The sequence below is a fragment of the Pelodiscus sinensis genome, chromosome 17 (genome assembly GCF_049634645.1).
Source record: "Pelodiscus sinensis isolate JC-2024 chromosome 17, ASM4963464v1, whole genome shotgun sequence".
Classification (NCBI taxonomy): domain Eukaryota; kingdom Metazoa; phylum Chordata; order Testudines; family Trionychidae; genus Pelodiscus; species Pelodiscus sinensis.
The window spans coordinates 37815931-37839938 of NC_134727.1; the positions used below are offsets into that span (position 1 = coordinate 37815931).

General features: G+C 41.2%; 1 protein-coding gene and 1 long non-coding RNA gene across 3 annotated transcripts in view; one reads left to right on the forward strand and one right to left on the reverse strand.

The window, feature by feature from the left end:
- GALNT10 (polypeptide N-acetylgalactosaminyltransferase 10) overlaps positions 1-24008 on the forward strand; it is a 146922-nt gene that overhangs the window by 71450 nt on the left and 51464 nt on the right. The window contains exons 3-4 of the mRNA XM_075900594.1: positions 397-535; positions 7523-7689. Coding sequence (XP_075756709.1) covers positions 397-535; positions 7523-7689 — 306 coding nt within the window. The remainder of the gene's footprint in view (positions 1-396; positions 536-7522; positions 7690-24008) is intronic.
- The window catches only part of LOC142818749 (uncharacterized), a 100912-nt gene that overhangs the window by 16022 nt on the left and 60882 nt on the right, over positions 1-24008 (reverse strand). The window contains exon 3 of one of the 2 annotated variants that reach the window (XR_012896404.1): positions 5814-6336. The exons of the other annotated variant lie outside the window; for it this stretch is intronic. This is a non-coding gene — a long non-coding RNA (uncharacterized LOC142818749). Of the gene's footprint in view, positions 1-5813; positions 6337-24008 lie in introns of those variants that run through there. 2 annotated transcript variants of the gene reach the window in all.

Consider the following 24008-nt stretch of genomic DNA (forward strand, 5'->3'; position numbering starts at 1 on the left):
TTACCTTAACAAACCTTTGCCAAGATATCCATTTAAAAATGTCAGTGCCTGGTTTAGGATGAGGCTGAGATAAGTGTTTGTACAATGTACATGTGCTCACATCTGTAAACCAGCAGAAACTTTTGGCCCTACTAGTCTCTGGTCCCTTTAATTCTGGCTTCAGAGTGAAGAACTTGCTACTTCATATTTGCACAGCTGAGTAGTGTGTTAGTGGCAAAATCTATTGTACTTGTTAAAATAAATTGAAGTTAACCCAGTGCTAAGAATTTCTTAGAATGCAGAGTATTGAATTATGAACAAAAAATGTTGTCGAGGGAAAATTTTTCAAAGAAAACTCTGGCCACTTTGGCTATGATCGGCCATAATGATTCAGGTTTATTTTGTATCTGTTTGTAGGAAATGGAGAACAGGGGAAACCTTACCCGATGACTGATGCAGAGCAAGTGGACCAAGCATACAGGGAAAATGGCTTTAATATCTTTGTTAGCGATAAAATTTCTCTTAATCGCTCCCTCCCTGATATCAGGCACCCAAAGTGAGTATACCCATTGAATCTCTTAGTGAAAGTGTAGATGCCCTAATTTGCCATTCCCAACAGACTTTATTCTATTTCTGGGTTTTATTATGTTGCAATCTGGCCTTCAAATGCGAGGCTTCCAAAGCTTGGAACCTATTGACTCAGGTGTCTTCATAATACACTGTACACTAATTAGCATAAAAATAGGTGCACACACAAAAATGTGTTTGAGGAACGCTGCCTGAAAACCTACATTTAGCTGGAAAATAAATGTCATGTGAGCAGATGGAACAAAGATTTCTCCAAACTGGCACTTCCCAATGAGCCTCAGTTCTTTCGGGGAGATGACTACTTCCTGCCTCATAGTTTACTTTTCATGCTGATTAACTTCTTGGGTACTGAAATGGCCTCAGCCATAGCGCAATTTAAAATAAAATGTTTATAGTTATCTCTCTACTGTAAAATGGATTTAAATGTCTAGCTCACTTGAGAACTGCACCGAAGAACCATCAGATGGCACTGACTTTGTTACAGATTAACTCAGCTAGTTTTGCTAAAGTGATCGGTTGGATGTGAGACTGTACAATTCTTTCAGCCATTAATTCCTTTTGGAAGTCTGTCACAAACAAAGTTTCACAATCTTGAAACCTCTAGGAGGGAAAATTTTGGAGCATTCCAAAAAGAGATGACTAGCATTGTAAATGGTCTATGAAATGAATTTCTTCAGATACTCAGGACTTCTTTTTAGGGATTATATGCCTGGCCACAAAATAGCTCCAGTCAGAAATGACTGACTCTTGAATTCAGCTAATTAGAATGTCTTTGTCTTGGAGTGGCGTCAAATTTGACTTTGTTTTTCTCTAATTGCTAAGGAGAAAATCCTTCATGTTCATGTGGTCATGAAAGGCTCGAAAATGTAAGCCGTTTCTAAACAATGCCACAGAGTGCTTTATATTATGGGTGATATTTGGTTCTTAGCCATTTTATGAACCTATCTTTTTTTTTTTTTTTTTTAATGTGCTTGGATGCAAATTTCTTCTAAGGAAAGTTTTTTTTTTTTTCAACCCTGATGTCAGTAATTTCATCTAGAAGTTTTACAAACAAATTAGAAGCTACGACCTTTTAAAAAAAATTTTTTTTTTCTTTTTCTGTCTCAGCTTTGATATCTCATTAGGAGCATAACTGAGCTTCAGGCAACTTCCACTCTACTAAACTGTATTCATTTGGATTGTTTTCGGCTTTGAGAATGTAGGCTTCAGATGGTTCCAGTCTCCCTTAACCTCAAGAATTAATAAATTGGCTCATGTTCTCTAATGTTTCGTGGAGTTGTTGGCTTGATTGCTAATTCTGCTACTTTGATTTTTTTTTTTTAATGTCTACATTCAGAGTCTGGTCCCTAGTTAAAATTAATAAGTAACGTGTCTGGTTCACCAGTAATTTAAGATGTGACTAATAATGCCAATGCATGGTGTTCCTTGAGTTAAACTTCCCTTACCATAGAAAGTTATAATTATTATGGGGTCTCAAGAAGAGAATAAACCATGTTGAATATAATTGATTGAAGGATTAGTTAGAGGGATGAACGGGTTTCTATGTAAATGAGATTTGAAGTAAAGGCACTAATGATCAAAAGTTTTTGGTATGCCTTCTCCCCTCATTAAAAGATGTTTTTAGAAATGGAGTATTTATTATATTATAGTGGTGTGATAAGATATAATGAAGTTTGCGTAAGATGAAGTCTATAAAGAGTATTTTAACAAAGAACTGGGCATGTTGTAAAATATTCTGAATTCACCCACCCCATTCATTCCTGGAAGAGGATCTGAAATTGGTTTTCTATTCAGGAATATGCTCTAAGCCCGTGGAGTCCAACACGCTAGCCACTAGCCACGTGTGGCTGTTTGGCTGCTTGAGTGTGGCTAGTTGGCTTGAACAATGTACCTATTTGACTGGTTGAGCGTGGCTAGTTTGTATAATGGCTACTGCTTCGGAATTGGTTAGGCACCATGGCTAAGCAGATGGGTGTAGATTTAATATTCTCACCAGATACTGCTTGTTGGCCTTTTAAACATAGATGCTCTAGTACAGAGTGCTAGGTCACCTTGATCGCCAGTAAGGTATAACTTTCTGCTTCTATAGTTCATTTTTCTTGGGTTTTGTAAACAGTATGTGAAGTAGATATTTTGATACATTGCACGGTAATCTAAGAGCTTTTAAAGTGATTTGTACAAACAGGAGAGAATAAATTTGTTTGCAAACTTAACAGTGATAGCAGTTAAAAATGGCACAGATTATCCACAGCCCCTCCCATTTATAACCTTTCAGACTAAATAGCTTTATTCTGCCTCATTGTAACTTCCCACTGTATTTTTTTCATCTGCTGTTTCGCAGCTGTTTGTGGCTGCTAGTACTTCTGTGTTGACTCTGTTCTAGTGTAGCTAGAGAGGATGAGTAAAAGATTTTAATGAAGCTGCACCACTTACGATTTCAAATAAACCATTTGTAGTCTTGTGTGTCTGCATGGTCAGCAAAGCTCTTGTTTAAAAAAAAAATTGGAGGTAGTTGATATGTAGTCTTCACTTTTTCTCTTCCAATAACAAGCAGATTTAACAGTGAACAAATGGCCAACAGATGTTTTCCTAATGCCACGAAATGTACTCTTGATCATCAAATTGCAGTCATAGAATAAATCTTCTACAGTAGTAGAGTTGGTGGTTTATCTTGAATGAGCTGTCACAGTAGAAGATTTTTACTAGACTCAAGCATGAGTTTTACAAGTGATTTCAGTGATTGAAGTAAATGCAGACCTTCCATATTGGGCTTTGTAGTGATTGCTTGACACTGTCTATGTTAAATAAGACAAGACACTGGATTATGCAGTAGATGAGAATTAAGCATGAATTGCTCAATTTTTCAGTTACATTGAGATTGCAAAAATGCCAGCCGTCCCTAATTTTCCATTATCCTCCCAATTTTTGCTTTATAACTACAAAATTACTAATTTAGGGTTCAGTGTGCTAATTTTGCAAGCACACTCTCTTTCTCTCTCACACTCGTATTTGTGTGTCGCTCATCAAATAGTGCTGTGGTTTGTGGTGGTGGTATGTGACATTCTTCTTCACTGTGGTTCGTGCTCAGACTGCAATAGTAAGGATCTGACAGGAGGTAAGCCACAGTGACTTTTCAATGGTTTGGAGCACTGCTGGATTCGCCGCCCAAGTTACAGGGTGTATGTTGCACTCTGCCCTGTGTGGACCCAGCTAGTGCACTCTAGTTACCACATGGGTTGACAAGGGACAAAATGGAACATGCTACCTGAGACTTGAGTGATGAATCCAGTGCCCTCAAAACCTCTAACTCTCAGAGTGGCTTGCTTCCTATTCAACCCTCGCTGCACAGTCCATGCAGGAGAAGAAGCTGCAGTGGAAGGAGGCAGTAGCAGCAGAGGAGGAAAGAGGGAATGCAGCTGAGGATCCCAGGAAGGAGATCCAGTCCCATACCCGGCCAGGTAATTAAGAGCCTTAGAGGCATAGGAGAGCAGCTGTCCTAGAGCCAATCCTCCTTTTCTCCCTATTTGCGGGGTGGGGATCAGAGCAAAATGTAGGAGAGCTTAAACCCTGTTCTTGATCATACATAGGAAGGGAGGGGGCAGAGGGCGTCATTTCTGTGCAGCATGCGAAGAGAGAGATCCAAACAACTTCCCTTATTTCTCCCTGACTCTTTTCTTAAGCATCCCATAAATAGGGATGTGAGTAGTCGAGTACTCGCTTCCTCCCCCACCCAGAGGCAGCAAAGGAGGGGGGGAACAGGAGCTGGTGCTGGGGGGAGCCAGCTTAAAAGCTGGTTCACCCCAGCACCATCTCCTTGGTGCTGTCTCTCCCTCCCACCCCCTGCTGCTGCCTGTATCAGAGGTAGGAAAGTGTGCTGTGAAGCAGCCTCTGCCTGCAGCAGCCTGAGGTTGCTCCAGCAGCAGCCCCTGTTCGTGGCGGTGTGGATGGGCTGCTGGACCTGATGCGAACCGGGACTGAGCAGCCCTGGCTCATGCCAGTCCAGGACCGCTGCACCTCTGCATTTTAAACGTAGTAAGAGACAGCCAGCTTTTATTACATTTAAAAGGCAAAGCCACAGCGATCCGGCTCTCACTGGCACTGGGAACTGTTCAGTCCCAGCTCACACTTTGGTCTGGGAGCCACCTGCGCCACAGCTCTGCATTTTAAATGTAGTAAAAGCCCAGTGGCTCTTACTAAATTTAAAATGCAGAGCCACAGCAGTCCCGGAGCCAGCTCCTGCCAGCTCCTGGAGCTACCCTCGCTGTGGTTCTACATAGTACCTCCTCTTATCGACTAATTGTGTAGTTGATACAATTTGTAAATACTTGCTCCTTAACATCCTTACCCACAAAGTCTCTGTGCAAGGCTGGCATTCTGTGCTATCTCTGTCTACAGCAAAACCATATGTGTGTCCCTCTGACTTAATGCTGACATTCCAGCAATTTTGAACGTTCTTTGCTGCATGCATTTGTGAGAAATGTGACATTTTGTGTGCTACCATGTTGTACTATGAGTTGCTGCAAATGAGTCTGCTTAATGAAGGTTTAAAGATAAATATATTGATGCCATCCTCAAAAGTGTTATTGGAAATAGCCCCTCCCTCCACCCAGACTCAAAGCTGCATGAGAAAGATGTGCAATTTTAGATTGCTAGTCTACACATCTGTGGTAAGGGCTTTGCTCTTAGCTAGCCTCAGCACATAGATGTCTTTGACTCAGCTTTGCATCCTTTTGACTTTGGGTTGCAGTACAGTTTAGCACATGAGGTTTTTCAGATGAGATCTTGTTTTGCCAGTAGGGTTAGATATGATACCATGTTACTTCTAAGAAGAGCAGATTTTGTCCTGATTGACATATTAATCATCCCAGCTGAAAACCTAGGGCAGTGGAGAACTAGTGTAAAGTCTTGGGCCCTGTGGGATATCACCTGGTGTGCTGAAGATTCCACTAAGCCCATCTTTTCTGCCAACTTGGGCACGCTTTATCCTTGTCTCGCTGAGCTGGGCTCTTAAACTTTCTCCAGCAGACGTACAGGCAGGGTCACACCAGCTGCAGAATGACACAAACACTGAGGTCATCTCTGGAATGGCTCATCTTAAGGGGCTTACATCAGCACCCAGATGTCCACCCCCTCTGGAATACAAACCCAAAATTATGTGAAATTTGCTTCCCTCTCAATGTGGAAGAAGGTGTGCCGAACTTCCTCCCTCTCCTCCCCCCCAGGTTAAAAATTACATAAACAGGGCTGTATGTTAAACCAGAAATAAGTTTATTAGCTATCAAAATGTGTAGTGTAAGTAATTAGTGAGGTAGGAATCAGAACTAAGAAAATACAAAGATTGCAAACTAAACTAGATTCACTAAATACACTGGTTACAAACAATAATTCCTTAGATATTGATTTAAGTAGAGTCCTTCACAGGCCAAAGGTGGTGGTCTAGCCTAGGTCCAGCAGTTTTCCCCTCGCCTTCAGCTATAGTTCTTTGGGTTCCAGGTGTTTGAGTATCTCTTTAGGGTGCGGAGGCACAGGGGAAGCCTTGTTTTTCTCCCCAGTCTTGTATAGAATTTCCATAAGGCAGGAATCCTTTAATTCTCCACTGCTCAGTACAACGGACCAAGTGGTGGTTAGTATCAAATGACCAGATCACCTGACTGCCACCTTCCAGTGTCAGTCAGAAGCAGTATGGACAGTCCAAGGAAGGCCACGCCTTTTCACAGTCCATGGTTTTTGTTGAGCCATCAGCTGCCTTTGGATTGTCCATTGTAGTACCTGAAGTGTAAGCAGTGAGAGTCACCGAAAGTAGCAAAGGTGAAATACAGATACACCAGTCAATATTCCTACCTTCAGATACAAAAATGATACACATACAAGTTGGATAATTACTTTCAGTAAATTATAACTTTTCCACTGATCTTACATGAATGATCCTGCATCAAGCATATGTCGGTTAGGGTATATTCATATCATGATATTTTCATAAAGAATGTGGAATATGATGTCCACTTTTCTCTGTAAGACCCCTTATTAAATACAAGACCTGGCAACAGTAGAAAAATGTTCTGATTGAGAGGCTGGCTAAACAGATTCTATGAGGCTTTGGAAGCGCACATCCAACTCCATGGAATATGCCTGTAGATCAAGGGTGCTTGCTTTGATTATCGGGATAATAAATACTGTGCATGGATGAGTTGGGAGATTATACGGCCACCTCCATGGAAATACTTGTGTAATCAGTTTCTTCCAGTGTAAGCTGTCCCCTTATTAGTGAGGAAGTGGGTGTCCTCCTACATGGCAGATGAGTTTGCAGAATTGGGGCTCTAGGGTGTAACTAGCCCAAGTAAATAGACATTACTTTTTAAAAATCTTAAGGCAACTAGCTAGATAAAACCTGCATCCAGCTGAAATACTTAAGTTTTAGATGGATGAATATTAAAAGAACATAGTTATTGGGTAGTCCTGTTTAAGCCTCTCTTTCAGACTGGTAACTAAAATAAGCATTGTACTTAGGACAGCAGAACTGAGCCTCTCACCTTTTGAAATAATAGTTTTAGAGAAATTCCTCTTCTGAAGGTTGTTGGACAATGGGAATAAAAGCAGAACAACCAGAGAGTTGCCAATAGATGTCTGCGCTTTTGAACTGTAAAGAGAATCTTTTCTAAAGGCAGCTTTGGCAGGTGATGGCAGGCCCTATGTGATGTTCTGTATCTTCAGAATGTTCTGCATTATGGTTAATGCCACTTTTGAAACTTGTAACATGACAGTATGGACAAGTATTTCTAATCTGTGTTATTAATCTAGAAGTATAGAAAATTCACTGCTGAGTGCTTAACATGTAGCTTGAGGATGTACATCAGAAACTGCTTCATAGGTTGTTGAGGATTAAGTGAGCATTAGTCGGAAGGTAACTGATGTCTATTTACTTGGTATGTTCCTAACTTGCTTTATCCCTGTCTAGCTGCAATAACAAGCTGTACCTGGAGAAGCTCCCAAACACCAGCGTGATAATCCCATTCCACAATGAAGGGTGGTCATCTCTTCTCCGGACAGTGCACAGCATCCTAAATCGCTCCCCTCCTGAGTTGATAGCAGAAATTGTCCTGGTGGATGACTTTAGTGACAGAGGTACAGTATGTGGCATCAATATTTACGTGCATATAAACTACCTGACAAAATGCCCATAAATATAGCAAAGATGAACAAAAGTACTGTTATCTGCCAAGAGCCGGTTTTAGGGTTTTAGTATCTCCATAAGACCTTCATCAGAGCAAGAAGATCCATTTCCTGCAGCACTTGCATTAGTTTAGGTATTGGTGGCATTAGTGATGTTTCACAATAACTGAGTTTAGTCTCAGAGACGACATGTTTCCATATTTTTAACTTTCCAGAAGTAAAAACAAATTTGACAAATCTATAAACTTCATAACACCCAGTTCTCATATAGTACTTTTTCCTAGTAGATCCAGTATTTTCAGTGGAAGCCAGTAACATCTCCATTTTGCAGGTAAGTAAGGCATGCCACATAGTGTTAGTCAGAGAGAATGAACAGAACAGTGACGTGATCCATCCTGTCATCCATTCCCAGCTTCTGACAGAGGATTGGGGCTTTCTGTCCATTAATGGACCTATTCTTCATGAACTTATCTAATTTTCTTTTTAATCATGTTATATTTCTGGCCTTCAACAACATCCCCTAGACAGGAGCTCTACAGGTTGACTGTGTTGTATATAAAGTACTCCCCATTTCTCTCTCCCCTTCTCCAGGCACACACCATACCAGGCAATGGAGAATCACTGTATCCATTTATATTATGATTTGGATTCATACAGATGTATAGAGCCCTGCAAATCCGTGGATACCCACTTTATATCCGGGGTATCTGCATCCACAGATATGGATGTGGATATATATCTGCAGCTCATTTTTGCAGATACAAATTTTGTATCTAGATCCCTGTAAATCCATGGATATCCATGGGTATCAGCATCCATATATTTGCAGATACCCATGTGGGTACAGATACACCTGCAGAGCCCTGCATGGATACAAAATTTGTATCTGAAAACCCTTACAGTGATTAGGTGGTATTAAGACTTCCTGTACTCGCCACATGGCTCTGTCTATTAATTTTGTTGTGGTTGCAGACCTAGTGCTCAATTTATAACGAGACTGGCACATTTGCCAAAATATTTTGTTCCTTTTGATCTGTTTGGACCACCATATGCTATGCTGTATTAAATTACATTGATTTAACTACCTAGGGTAAACAAGATCCTTCCATCTGGAATTACACAAAGAACATATGGCTCTCTCCATGAGAATGCTATTAGGAGAAGCATTTCCATGTAAAAGTCTTGAAGGTGGAAGACGGTGGCTATGACTGATTCTGAAGCTCATATTAAAGCAGGGATGGGGAACATTTTTTGGGTCAAGGGCCACTGACCTACAGAAAAGCAGTTGGAGGATGCACACAAGTGAGAAGACCCGGAGAAGGAGAAAGACACTCCCCTCACAAACCAGAGGCTGGGGGGTCCAGGCTAATAGATTTTGTGTGCTCCAGCCCTGCAGGTGGGTGGCTGGAGAGCCAGTGCAGGCTCCCCATGCTAAGCCCTCAGGGGCTGGGTTCAGGCAAGCCAGTGGCTGTCCGACCCCCAGGCCTAAGGTTCCCCACCCCTGTATTAAAGCATTAAGTTAAACACCAGCCAGGGTGCTCTGATCCATACTGACTTTGAAATGCTAAGTGTTGCTCTGCAACGGCAGTACTTCTAAAGTGTAACTTTCACTAACTTGCAGGCAAAATTCGGTAGTTTGAAAAGCTCATTAGGCTATAGATAGATGGCATCAATGTTTAAAGTATTTTGAGACTATAAGAAAAAATATATATTTTCCGCAAGGCCTCTTTTCATCATCTTCGCATAAATGTCTAGAAACAGATTAGTGAAATCAGGTGATTGTATCTGCTCTCATGCTGTAACCAGATCTGCATTACATAAATAACTTTCACTTTCTGCATCCTACTTAATTGTTGAGATGGGAACTATTTCTGTCCAGGGTGAATGTTTTTCTTTAAGTTGTATTCCTCTCTTTAGTCTTCTTTTATGCACGGCAGCATTCTCTGCTGATCCCAATTGCTTTTCCCAGTGACTAGTGTTCTTTCTTCACCAACTGAAGTAGTTTCCAAAACCCTCTCTGTCCCGAAATAAACTTTCAAAGTTTTAAGGAAGCAGTGGCAGCAGAAAATTCTTAAACGTGTGATCTTCACTTGAAAGTGTGCCACTCAGCCCTATTTTTGTGAGAGGGGGGAGCACAATTTAAAAAATATATTTAAACTGCTTGGCTCTAGGACTGAAAATTCTTGCAAAGTTAACAGCTGCATCATGTGTGTCCCTCCAGTGGCGCTTTGTCTTTAAACATTGCACTTAGAAGGCTACGTAATTTCCTATGGTTTGGATCCAGTTAGGACACTGCTCTGGCCACATGTTCATAGAATCATAAAATACTAGACCTGGAAGGAACCTTGAGAGTCATGAAATCCAGTCCCCTGCCCTCATGGCAGGACCAAGCATCCTAGATCAGGGGTCTGCAGCCTATGGCTCTAGAGCCAAATATGGCTCAATATGGAACCAAATATCCTTTAATTGTTCATTTTAACAACCATCCACCCTCTCCGCTCATTGAGGGTCATGCATATTTTCTTTTTATTTGATTGGTCAAGAAATGTTTCCATCATCATACCTAATGGTGACCTCTGTAAACCCCCTAACAGTAAAAAGGGTGAAGAAAAAGAGATGAGTACTGAAATTTTCAAAAGAAGTTAACAGATTTGTATGCATTTGTGGATAGGATCTTCACACTGTCTCATTTATAGTGAGAGACTGTTGTCAAACAAACAAAAAATGAATTTCATGACAAAACTTGCATTTGCTACAAAATACCCCGAGGGTGACGCATGAAAAAAAGCCTGAAAGTTGCTGCAGCGAAAAATGAACATTGGACAAAATAGCCTGCTGGCATGGTCCAAAAAAAAGAAGGGAGCTTAAACTCTGCAAGTTTTGCCGGCTCATGCAGCATTATTGGAGAGGGGAAGCTTTTCACTGACGGGGATTATGTGAAGAGATGCATGCTAAAAATTGTGATGAACTATGACTGAGTTTCACAACAAGGACAAAATCTTACAGAAAATTCAAGACATGCCATTATTGGGAAAAACATTTCATGACAAGCTGTGAAAATGGCCCATCAAATAGACAAGGAACAAATGCAAAATTTGAGTACAGCTACTTAATTTTGTCTTGTGCAAAGAAAATGAACTGACACGTGTGACGTTGTGTATTCTGGGATGATATATTTATGGAAATGCTGTGCATGAAGAAATGATTGAGATATTATCAATGAAAAATCAAATGGGGCAAAGACATCCTTAAAACTGCAATGAACTTTGTAAACAAGAAAGAAATAGTTGGATAATCTTGTCAGTGTGTACAGACAGTGCACCTAGCATGGTCAGCAAATGCTGGGGATTCCTTACTCTTGTCAGAACAGCTAAAACGTCTACTTTAAAACTTTCATTGCATTGTGTATAAGGAGGCACTTTGTGCACAATCTTGTGGAACCAACCTCAGAAATGTAATGGGACTGGTTGTTCAGATTGTCAGTTGGATTCTTGCCCGAGTCCTTAATCACCATCAATTTCTGTCACTGCTTGAGCAAGTAGATTCCAAATACCCTGATCTACTAATACACAATGTTCTCGGGTTATCTTGTGGCAAAGTTTTGTCTCATTTTGCCACCTGCATTAATGAGATTGACACCCTTCATATCCAAAAATGACAAACATACCGAGCTTTCAGACTGTGGGTGCTCAAGTTTTACTAACTGAGACATTACGGGTGAGTTAAATCTTAAGCTACAAGGACAAGGAAATACAGACCTGCCTCTGCAGCTGACAGTGTTTGGATTTGAGTCAAAACTGATTGTCTTCTTCAAAGATATCGAGACAGGAAGACTGGCACATTTTGAAAAATTACGACTGTTTCGTGATTCGTATCGGAGAGAGAATCCAAGTAACAGACTTCATTTGCAGCAGTTTGTTGGGTTTGTTTCTGAGCTCCTGATGGCATTCAGGTCTTGTTTTGTTGACTTTTGCAAACAGTGCTCTGTTTAAGTTTATGATTTGTCCACATAAAGCGTCCGTTGAACTGGATTTGAAGAACTCAGTGATTTGGAAATGGAAATAGCAGATTTCAAGGAGTCAGATATCTGGGTGGAAAAATTCACCAAGATGAATTCTGTTTTAGAATGCCTTGCGTGACAACGTGCAGAATTGGCAAAACTGCACCAATGGACTGACATGAAGAAATTGGAGTGTGATGATAATCTGATTCTGCCAATTTGGAAAGAACTTCCTGTCACATACACCACCATGCAGAATGTCATCGTGGCCTTACTTTCAATGATTGGCTCCACCTATATGTGTGAGCAGTCTTTCTCCCATTTGAATCGCATCAAAGGTCATTTGCACTCAAGATTGACAGAAGACAAACTGCATACTTGCATGAAGCAGAATTTAACCGGTTATGATGTACACTTCAGAGAAATGTGTGAAAAGATGAAGCAGCAGAAGTCCCATTAAAGTCCTTGAATGCAATGTTTCATTTGTGCTATTATTAATCATGTCAATTAGTAATACTAACTTGTGTATTTTCAGTCATGCAATTGGGCATTCTTATACTGGCTCTTTGACCACTTGTTCTGAATTTTGATGTAGTTTGGCTCTTTGGTTTGAAAAGGTTGCGGACCCCTGATCTAGATCATCCCTGAGAGATGTCTGTCTAACCTGCTCTTAAATATATCCAATGATGGAGATTCCACAACTTCCCTAAGCAATGTATTCAAGTGCTTAACCACCTTTACTGTTGGGAAGTTTTTCCTAATGCCAAACCTAAACCTTCCTTGCTGCAATTTAAACCCATTGCTTCTTTTCCTATCCTCGGAGGTCAAGCAGAATAATTTTTCTCCCTACTCCTTGTAATAACCTTTTAAGTACTTGAAAGCTATCATGTCCCTTCTCAGTCTTCTCTTTTCCAAGCTGAACAAACCCAGTTCTTTCAGTCTTCCCTTATAGGTCACATTTTCTAGACCTTTAACCATTTTTTCTCTTCTCTGAATCTTCTCCAATTTTTCCACAACTTTCCTGAAATGTTGTGCCCAGAAATGGACACACTAGTCCAGTTGAGGCCTAATGTTAAGACAGATGAGAATTGAAGACCTTGTCATATATGAGTTACAACCGCTCACTTAGCACTGCCAAAAATAGTCAAACCCGTGAACACTTAAATTAAAAATTTGGCCCTTAAATCGGTTTGTCTTTCTAAAACATGAATCAGTTTAATATTGTGGAGGACAAGGAACTTGTGGTAGTGCCTTGAGACAGGGATATGTGGCGCTAAGCTTCTCCCTTCACTTGGAGGTCCTGCCAAGAGCTCCATAAATTTCTCCCAGTTGACCTTCTCTGAATTGCAGATCAATTGTTTCTAATTAGATGTTCCAATTGAGATCAGGACTCCATTGTGCAAGGTGCTGTACAGAGAGAATGACAGCCCTTGCCCTGAAGAGCTTCCAGCCTAAATAAGCCAGGCAAACACAAAGTGAAAAGAGATGGGAATTGATTTGCCTGTAAGAATGAAGTATATTTTCAAGGTTGGCTTAAGAGGATTTTTCCAGCAGATCACCTCTGTACAAGTATGATCAAGGTAGTAAAATTTCAAGTGTTCCTGCATCTCAAAGCGAGGAAAGTTTAGAGTGCCAGACCTTTTTGATATAAGTATGTGTAGTGATATAGAAAAGCTGTAGTGATATGAAAATCTGAGCACCTCTAGCAAGCCTATCTATTGGACAGTGGGCTTGAACTCAGCTTGAGCTGGGAAAGTCCCTGAGGATTTCCATGCATGGACTGCAGTCTATATTTTAGCAGAATTTGTCTGCAGAATACAGTAAACAGCGAGATGGTCTTTTTTTTCCCCATTGCTTACATTTTGGTGTATTTTAATACCGTTTAATCAGTCTCTTCATTGGTAGTGAATGTTTGTATTTCAGCCCGAAAATGTTGCTGGGAATTCCATTTGTGACTACCATAATTAATACAGTAACATAGCTACAGCAGATAGTTTTCTTACCAGGCGTTAAATCCATCTTTCACTTTTAATCAGTGTTCAGCTTCGGACATAGGCACTGTTTGGGAATTTCTGCTGCTATGAAGACGGAAGGGAAGTCAATCATCGAGCGAGTGAAAGTAGATAAGAAATAGAAGAGGGAAAAATGCAGAGGGAGGAGGGAAGATTTGGTGTCTGCCAATTGTGGACCAAAGCATACTGTAAAAGGCAACTGTTTTTTTCATTAATGAATCATTATATGGAAGTGTCATATTGTTTCTGAATTAAGGAAGGAAGCAATTCTGTGGCCTATAGCAGTAAACATTTTTCAACCAAAATATGTTACTCTGACTACAGTACATTTTAATATGCTTTAGCAAAAACCTTAGTAGCAGGATTTTTGAAGTGTTTAGTTTACTCATTCCAACACCTCCCTCTTTTAAAAACTGTGCACTGTTTTTCATCCTGTTTTCTTCCCATTCCTGTAGTATAGTAGATCAGATCAAATTATATTCTTACAAAACCATGTGGAATGTAAATGGCCCGTTACATTCCACATCCTAATGACATAAAAAACCAAGCAATGGGTACTTAGCACTTTCTCTATCAGCTTCATGTAGCTTGGACTCTCTAATTAACTCTCCCCCCCCCCCCCCCCCATCCCCTATTTATTTAGGAACTGGACCTTGAATAACTCGGTTCATCTGAAGAAGTAGATTGTGCCCATGAAAGCTCATGATACCATCTACGTGTTTTGTTAGTCTCTAAGGTGCTGCAAGACTGTATGTTGTTGGTTTTTTTTTTTATGATTCTCTGTTCTGTTCATTTCCTCTGAGGCACCTGGCATTGGCCACTGACAGGATACTGGGCTAGATGGGCCTTTGGTCTGAACCAGTATGTTCTTATGTTAAAAGTGGAATGGGAGGAGTATTCACACTGGCACCTCACTCCTATAAGGGTATATTGTCTTTCCAAACCAGATCAGCACATCCAGAAGGACCAACAGGTGAGTAGTTTGTGCTGCTGTTGCCTGTTGCTCTGGTTTTGTGGTTAAATGGGACTTTGGTTTTGAGTGCTATCAAGACAGAATCGTTCATGAATATTAAGAACATTAAACTAATGCGCCTACTTTCCATTCTATGTTGTGGTTTTACTACTTATAGGCCATCTAGGCAAAACCATATGCGCTCTCTTCCAGTAAGTGGCTTGTATGTGAACACTCTTTACCTTGGATCAGAAAACCGAATGTCATCTTCCTCATGTTTGTCCAGACTTGAACATTAGACTCAGCAAAGTGCCACTGAACATAAGACTGACGGCAGGGGAAGGGCAGTGGAAGCTTCTCAGTTTCCTCAATTTTTGAGGTTGTTGAAGTAACCTCCTGCTCAACTGGAAGCAGCCTCACTGCAGAACCAGAGAAGGCGAATAGATGGGTATTCCTTTTGTAGAGAAGCTATGCAGCCCTATTTGACCTCATCGCCCTCTCTCGATGATTCACCTGTCCAACATAGTTGGTGTAGAGTAGCCTAGAGAATATCAGACAATCTCCGTGCGCGCTGGCGTTCAAATTCCACTGTTCTTTTAGTTGTTCTGCTTGTTCATGGTGGTTAAAAGCAAAACCTCCACCTTAAGGGTAGAGATGAACAGCAGCAAAATGCCATTTATCGGTAAGAAATTTAAGAGTGTTCATGAGTTGGAACATGTTGGAAGATTACACCTAGTTGAACAATAATGTATGGCAGTCCATAGTTCTCATTGCTGCAGTCATCTTGGATGAGAATTTATGAGTAATCAAGTCAGTCATCAAAAGGAAAAGTCTTATAGGAGAGCTATCTTAGTCTGTATCTGCAAAAACAAGGATTTCTGTGGCACCTTAAAACGAACAGATTTATTTGGCATAAGCGTTTGTGGGTATATAGAAACCATTGCATCAGATGCAACTGTCAATGTGATTTTTAGCCATGAAAGCTTATGCCTGAAAAAATCTGTTGGCCTCAAAAGTGCCACAGGACTCCTCACTTTATCAAAAGGAAAGTCAGCCTATGAAAGCAAAATGTTAAAATAATTGCCATTGTTTAAATTTTTGTCTGAAATAAAACATTGGATGTGTCAGATTTCTCTGATGAAAACCATGTGGTTTTCTTTCCTTTCACCTTCATGCCATTGGAAATTTTAAAATTATTCAGGACATGGAATCTTTACTGTCTGCCACATGGCTATCATGTAAAATTTCTGAACATAATTTAGAGAGCTGGTTTACTGTGTAAGCTGCCTTTAAAAAAAAAAAAAAAAAAAAAAGCTGTGTAGAAGAAAATTTATGTAGCAGAGGTGGTTCAGAACAGCCTCTGATAATCCTGCTTATTTCACTATATAGCGCCATAGAAGTAAAATTGGTGACTACTTAATGTTGAAATAATTGTGTACATTAGTCACTTATTTTTGATAATTAGTTGCATGTTGACTGACTGCCCATGCTTATCCATTTTTAAAACTGCTTTTGTATAAATAACTGTGTTTTAAATAAGGTATTGTCCCTTCTTCAGGCATGACGTTTGCAGCTTCAATAAAAAGTCATGTGGTGGCACATCTTTAAAGCTTTTATATGTTAATTAAAACTCCACATTAATGCACTAAAAGTTGAGATCAAGCATTGAAAACCACTCTCCAAATGTTAAGATTCCTATGGAAATGTTTACTCTGTTGTGTTGCCAGTTTTGCCATTTTATTGAGTTCAATAATTATTGTATTTCATTAAGATATAACATTCTGCCACAAGTAATTGGTTAGCTATAACTCCTGTGATGACACAATTGCTATAACCACAACTTGACCTCAACGGAATGCCATTTCCACTAGTTCAGTCTAACATTGCAACGAGACACTTCATACGAGCCCGATGTTACAAACAATATATACAAGCCCTACTTATTCTGGGACCCAGTTACCTGAGACGTGCCCAGGAGCAAGATTTTTGTCTTGTTTGAAGACTCTTACCTTCTGCTAAGCACGGCAAAATGGAAATCGGGACACCTGGGTTCTGTTACTTTGGGATAGCTAGGCTTCTGCTTGAGCATCCCATTGACCTTGCATCTTCAGAAAGCTGGAAAAAATACCTTCTCTCTGTTTCTAACGAAATGTGAACTGTTTCCTTTAGGCTTTTTCAACGTAACTGGCTACAGCAGGGCATTTCTCTTCTTACCTCCAAGAATTTTGTCCACTTTGCATATTGAACTGTTCTGGGTATATTTATTGTCCTGGTATTCTGATGTTTTTTCTTCAATCTCCAAACCACCTCTTTCAAGGTTGTGTTTGACCATTTAAGTGTTCACTTAATTATAGCTGCTGCTTTTTAATGTGTTGTTGTATTAGTAAGCTAGCGTAACTCTTGTTACATCTCTCAGGGAGGCATCTTTAAAACAAAGAAGTGATGTGGGCCGAGGACCCTTCACTCCCCATAAATAGCAATTCTTTCTTCTTCGGCATCGTCTTCAGCAACTCTTGCTTTGTCTGTATCTTGCTGTCTTTCCTCCTGTTTAGCCAGCACTCTTTGCTGTATCCTGTCATCTTTCTTCACAAAGCCCTGCTGTTTGTGCAAAAGTTTATTCATGGGAGAGACTCCAGTTACCATTGGCTTTAAAGCTGCTGTTAAATATGGGTCTTACCCATTCACTTCTGTGCCAGACACACTAGGCGCAACTACTACCAGATTGTCCCCCTCACTTGTGGTTTGAATCTCTTCTTAAATACCGTATTTAAGTGATCTTGAGCAGATGCCCATTTGGAATATGCTATACAAAGAAATGGATGTGGACAAGCCTTGTTGGGCAGTACCAGATGCAGTACGGTTTTGCCCCCTGGGTCTGTAGAACCCAGTAGTTATACGTGCATAGGAATCATTACAAGCAGCATGCTGACTGAAGGAGAGAGGAGAGGGAACCTTGTTAATGTAAACTGATTTGACAATGAGTGCAACATCAGGTGCATATTGAAAGCAGCCTGGTTCCATTAAACATATGTGCCTGGTTTTAATTGACAGAAATTGTGCCTTTCATATCTCAAATGGGGAAGGATTTAATACTTGATTTCTTTTTAATCTTAAAATGGCATGGTAAAGGATTTACTGAGCTAAAAGCATTATCTTGTCATCTTGTACAAGTCACTTTTCTCCTAAAATGCATTGAAGCACATCAGGTTAGCATATGCATATTAATATGCAGTGATTGTATTGGGATAATGTGGTGACAGTTGCTTGTAGTCTTACTAAAGTTCAAATGTGACCTCTTGTGTTACTTTAACCCTTGAAGAACATTTACTCTCTCTACACACACGCACACACTCTCTCTAGTTGGTCTTTAAGTGAAGTATTTTTTTAATGAAAAATATACGTGTTTTATTTCAGTGATTGAATTCTTCTCAAATGAAGGCTACAGTGAGAGTTGGGAGGCTCAGGGCAGGGAGAAGGAGCGCAGGACTCATGGTAGGGGGCTTAGGACAAGGGCCTGGAAGGTGGGGGAGGCTTACCAGGGACGTCCAGAACTGCAAGGGTGATGTTACTCTGATGGCGACCCTCACAAGGGGACAGGGCAGTGCTTCCCTGCCAGCGGGGCTCCCTGCCCAAGGCCTGCAGGCTGTCGGGGGGGAGGCTCCAAAGGTTACTCCCATCTAGTAGTGTTCCCTTCAGCTTGCAGGCTGTCAGGGGTCAGTGAGGCTCTGAGGGATGATGCTGGGCCCCTGCGGCCTTCAGGCTATCTGGGGAGGGACCAGGCTTTCAGGGATTTCCCTCTTGCCAGGACTTCCCCACGGCCTGCAGGCTCTTCACAGGGAGAGGCAGGTGCCAGGATTTGGAGCAGCGGGCCTCCTTACTCATGTGCTGGCAGGAAAGATGGTGGAGCCCCAGACCTGCTGGCCACTCTCATGGTGCTGCAGCTGCCCTCAGTGGTCGCACTCCGTATCGCATCCATCCTCGCAATGCCCCTCCCTTTCACATTCCTCCTCTCTCTGTCCCCTTCCTTTCCATGTTATGGAAAACAGTCCCATTCCCAGCACTTCATGTTTCCTGGCACAGCCCAAACCTCTTACGATGGTTTAAGTTAGGGTAAAAGAGAACTGCATACCAAATTTGATGGTCCAAGCTCTTGCAGTTTAGGAGGAGTTCTTGAACAAATGGACTCAGACGCATAGACAGACACACTTTATAATATATATGTAGCTATTTTAGAGAGTTTACATCTGAATCCATTCATCCACAGATAGCACGGTCATCCCACTGCTCCTCCTTACAGTTGGGGGAATGGAGAAATGGCGTTCCCTGTGAACAAGCATACCTCATACATAGAAGCAGTTTTTCCAGTGTTTGACATTCCAAAAAAAAAAAGGGGGTGTTTAAGTGCCTTTGTTATACTTCATTTTTCTGTCATAAGTGGCTCAGAGCCTTTTCAATGGTCCCTGGTGTTCAAACATGTAAACTGCAGAAAGCTTATTATAACCAATAGAATTAGATTTAGTGTTTATTTTACTTAGCAGCAGCTCAAGGAACCTACAGGTCTGTGTCCTGTAGGACATGGTCTTAAGCACTTGATATAAGGCTTGAAACCTGTGAATTTTGGCATAGATTATTGCCCTTATGGTCATCTCTAAATTTTGAGGATCTGGGAAAGGTGTGTTTAAAGGGAAGTTTATAGCAGCTAGCCATTTTGAACTGATGCCAACTTTTTGGATATTTTAGGATAAGAACATCTGCAGATGTCTGACCATGAGTGCCTTATCAATGAATTCGTGTATCTGATAACCACTCTGGACACTCAATAACAGATTTAAAAGTAGCCATCCTTTTCACAACCCCCCCCCCCAAAAAAAAAAAACCCCTTCAAAGTCAGACTACAGAGAGAAACAGCAAGGCTGCAATTTATTTTAATATTTAACACAATCAAATTAGGACTGAGTAAGGACGTAGAATGGTTATCTTACTACAAAGGCAGTTTTCCCACTTGATATTCACACTTCCCCATCAACTGCTGGGAGAGAGAGAGACATACATCCTAACTGAATTGGCCATGTTAACACTGGTCCTACCCTGATAAACAGGGCTTGCCGAGCCCCGGCGAGCCCTGCTCTCCAGCTGCGCTGTCCGGCGATCTGCGCATGCGCAGATTGCCCGAACCCGGCTCTTCCAGGTTGTAATCTACTCGCCATGGGCGAGTAGATTGCATAGTTTGTCGAGCCCTGCCGATAAGTAATTCCCTTCTTTTGAAATGCTAGTACATATTTATGCCTACCTCTGAAAAAACTTAAATTTAATTTTGTGGGTTGTGCCTACAAAAGCTCGTGTTACAATTTACCTTTTTTTGTTAGTCTCTAAGGTGCTGCAAGACTATTTAAGTTTTTTTCAGTTAGAGTAACATGGCTAACACACCCCTCTGAAACTTTTGAACATGCAATCCCTACCTCTGATTTCTACCCTATGCATCTGTCGAAGTGGTTTTTACTCACAAAAGTTTATGCCCAAATAAATCTGGTAGTCTTTATGGTGCCACAGGACTCTTGTTTGTTTGTTTGCTTGCTTGCTTGCTTGCTTGCTTGTTTAGATACAGACTAACATGGCCACCCCCTGAGACTTTTCTAAACCTTGAAACACTGATATTGTGGTATTTCCATACTCAAATGTATGTGTCTAGATAGGACAGTCAGCTGAAAACTTCAATGTTCTGTATTTCGTAACCAGCTGGAAAACATTAAAATATTCTGTTCTCTATTTCCCATGCCTTTGAAAATGAGCTGGTATTTAGAGTCCTAGTTGCTTTGTTTCATAGCAAGCCTGTGGCAAAACAGGTTCTACACAATTCATTTTTCAGGTCTCGCAATTAGTTATTGTAAAATCAGAGTTACTCCCAGCTGGAAGAACGATCAGGAAAGGGTGACTGTAGGGATTGATGGAAAGGACCTAGTTTATTACAAGCAAACTCTGTTTCTAAGCTAATTACTGTGCGGTTGGAGAGATGTCTGGCTAGCTAAGCAAGATTGTGAGGCACATTTTTCATCCCTGTTTCAGCTTATGAAATGGATCCCAACTACATGTTTTGTTACTATGAACACCATTATATATGTAGCTTGTATTGGCTGTGGACTGTGGCAAATCTCTCCCTCTTCTCCTCACTCCCCCCTCCTTGAAGCAAGCGCCTTCAGCTGCTAAGAGTGAAGTATCTAGATAACTGCCAGCTGCACTAGAAATGAGCACTTTAACACTTTACAGCTGTTTCTCTGTGTAAATTAATTAGAAATGTGATTTGGGCATTGTCACCCCTCGTTATGTGTGATGTGTCTATTTATAATTTTCTTTTTTAGTAGGCATTGGTAAAGCAAGAATTCCAATACGGGCACTTGAATAATAGGAGTTCTGTCTCCTAAGGGTTAAATGTCTATGCAATTAAGAGGAGTATGACACATTCACCAATTCTTGTTAAAAAGGACACCATTCTACTTTCATATATAGCCTTTGAAATTCTTGATTTGTCGTTCAGGAGAAATTCAGTCATCTTGTACATTAGTAAGGGAGACTGTAGTAAAGAAATGAAGCTAGTACCTATTGAAGTAGGTGATCTGATGTGGAATCTGAAAAGACTGAGTTACAGCCAACTTATCGTCCAATTCAGAAAAGCATCTCTGCTAAGGAGTGTCAAACTAAATACAAGCTTATTGCCAGTTAAATAAAATTCAATGCAGATGCTGACATTTGAGCATGAATCAGATTGCTTGCCTATTTGACAGCTTTTTTTGTAGCCAAACTGCTGCTTCATAAGTTGGCTTAATTCTGTACTACTTACCAGAATAAGAATTACGACCTCCATGGTGAAGATCCGATTTAGGTTGCAACCAGTTCTTCGAGTGATTGCTCATGTCCCTTCCAAGTTAGGTGTATGTATGCCACGTGCACAGTCGTCGGAAGGTTTTCCCCCGGCAGTATCTCTAAGTCGGCTGTGTGAGACCCCTAGACTGCTGCCAATATGGTGAAGTGTATATAGTCCACTGCTGACCCTCTTCCCACTCAGTTCTTTCTTTCTGCCAGTGACAGTTGTTGTTTACCTGCTGTCTTGCCTTGAGCAAGTGTTCCCTAGCTTTATAGTGTTTGTAAATCAGTTGGTGAGTGGTTTCCTCAAAGGGCTGGACGATTATACCCACATGTGAGGGGCCCTGTGCCACAGTGAGATCTAAATCTAGTGCTAACAAGATTGATAGCCCCACCTTTTGAACAACTAGCGATGTGTTCTCTGTTGTACATGTCTCTGAAGGTAGCCTTCTTGGTGGCTATCAACTCGCTAGGAGGGTCATGGAGTGCAATGCCCTGGTCTGAGTTTCCTTATATGGTATTCTTTAAAGAAAAGGTACAACTCAGATTTCTCCTAGTGTTCCTGCCAAAGGTGGTTTTCCAATTCCATATCTCGCAAGACATCTCTTTGCCTGTCTTTCACGTGAAACCTCATGCCACTCCCTACACACCTTGGATGTCAGATGTGCGCTAGCTTTTTACCGAGAGTGCTCCAAACCCTTTAGGACATCAACTCAGCTGTTCATTGCAGTGGCAGATGGAATGAAGAGGCTTCCAGTGATCTCCCAAAGGAGCTCCTCTCAGATCACTTCACATATCCGCCCCTCCTATGACCTGGGATACGTTCCAGCTCCTCTGTTATGTGCTCATTCTGCCTGGGCTTAGGCCTCTTCAATGGCATTCCTTGCCCAGGACATTTGTGGAGCAGCTACCTGGTCTTCTGTGTGCTTTCACATCTCTACACAATTCAACAACAAGCACGAGATGATGCTGTTTTCAGAAGAGCTGTGTGGCAGTCAGCAGACCAGTGAACTCCAACCCCTCCACCATATAGAGGATTGGGAGTCACCTAATTTAGAATACACATGAGCAATCACTCGAAGAAGAAAAAAGTTACATACCTTTTGTAACTGTTCTTCGAGATGTGTTGCTTATGTCCGTTCCTGGACCCTTCCACCTCCCCTCTGTCAGAGTAATTTCAGCAAGAAGTAACTGAGCAGGGGGAGGGTCAGCAGTGGACCATATATTTCACCATATCATGGTGTGGACAAATTCTGGCCCATGGGCCGGATCCGGTCCACAGAGTTAGTCCCTGGAGGGCCCCCTCTTCCATGTGTACCTGCACCTCCACAGGTATCAGAGGATTGCAGCTCTCATTGGCTGCAAATCATTCAATTTTGCTTCCCACTGCTTGCATTGGCTTCAAATGGTGATTCGTGGTCAACCAGAGCTGTGATCCTCCGATACCAGTGGAGGCGCAGGTAAACAGAGCGGCAGCCAACCAGGGACTAAACTTTCAGGCTGCCGGATTTTTTTTATTGCCCACCCCTGCAATATCGGTATCACTCTAGCGGTCTCCACAGCTGACCTATGGATACTGCTAGGAGAAAAACCTCCAGATTGTGGACGTGCCACACTCACACCTAACTTGAAATGGACATGAGCAACACCTCTCAAAACAAGAGTCACAAAAGGTACGTAACTTTTTTCTCAAATTTTGGGAACAAAAGTAATTAGCCATCAAAGTTTACTCATAACAAGAGCTGGGTGGGAAACCGTTTTCTTGTCCCTTGAAAACCTGGTGGTTTGAAATAGTGAACTGTGGATTTTATGCAACTTGAAGTCTTTAAATCATGGGTTGAGGTTTTCAGCAACTCAACCAGAGGTTATGACTCTACTGCAAGAATGAGTGGATCCTGTTCTGTGGCCTATGGTGGTCAGAAAGTCTGATTAGATGAACATACATTACATGATGGTCCTTTCTTACCTTGAAGTCTGAGTCTATGAACAGTATTTTTTGATATTTTCCAATAGAAAAACAATATAATTTTCCACCAGCTCTACTTGATGCTTTGATAGTCCAATTAATGGTTGGCTTCAGGACCACTGTTGCTTATTACAAAAGTGCAATGCATGTGATGCCAATGAGTGAACAAGCTGGTCAGTGCAAGCCCAAGCAGGGTTTAAAAAAATCACTTGAGTAAGCAAAATTTAGCCATTTATACTACCTCCTGGATTATTTCTTCTGTCTTCTTCCTTAGCCTCTCACCTGTACATGATGCAGTTAAAACAAGCATGGCAGTTGATTGGGCAATTCTAATTTTTATCTTTAGACTTTCAGTTCTGATACTAATCTAGCTGTTGACAGCCCTAGATTTATACTTTAGGATTTACTAAATGGAGACCAGTATTGGCAGATGTCTGTGACTTCATAACTTTCTCTTGTACTAGTTCTGTCTTTCCATTTTCC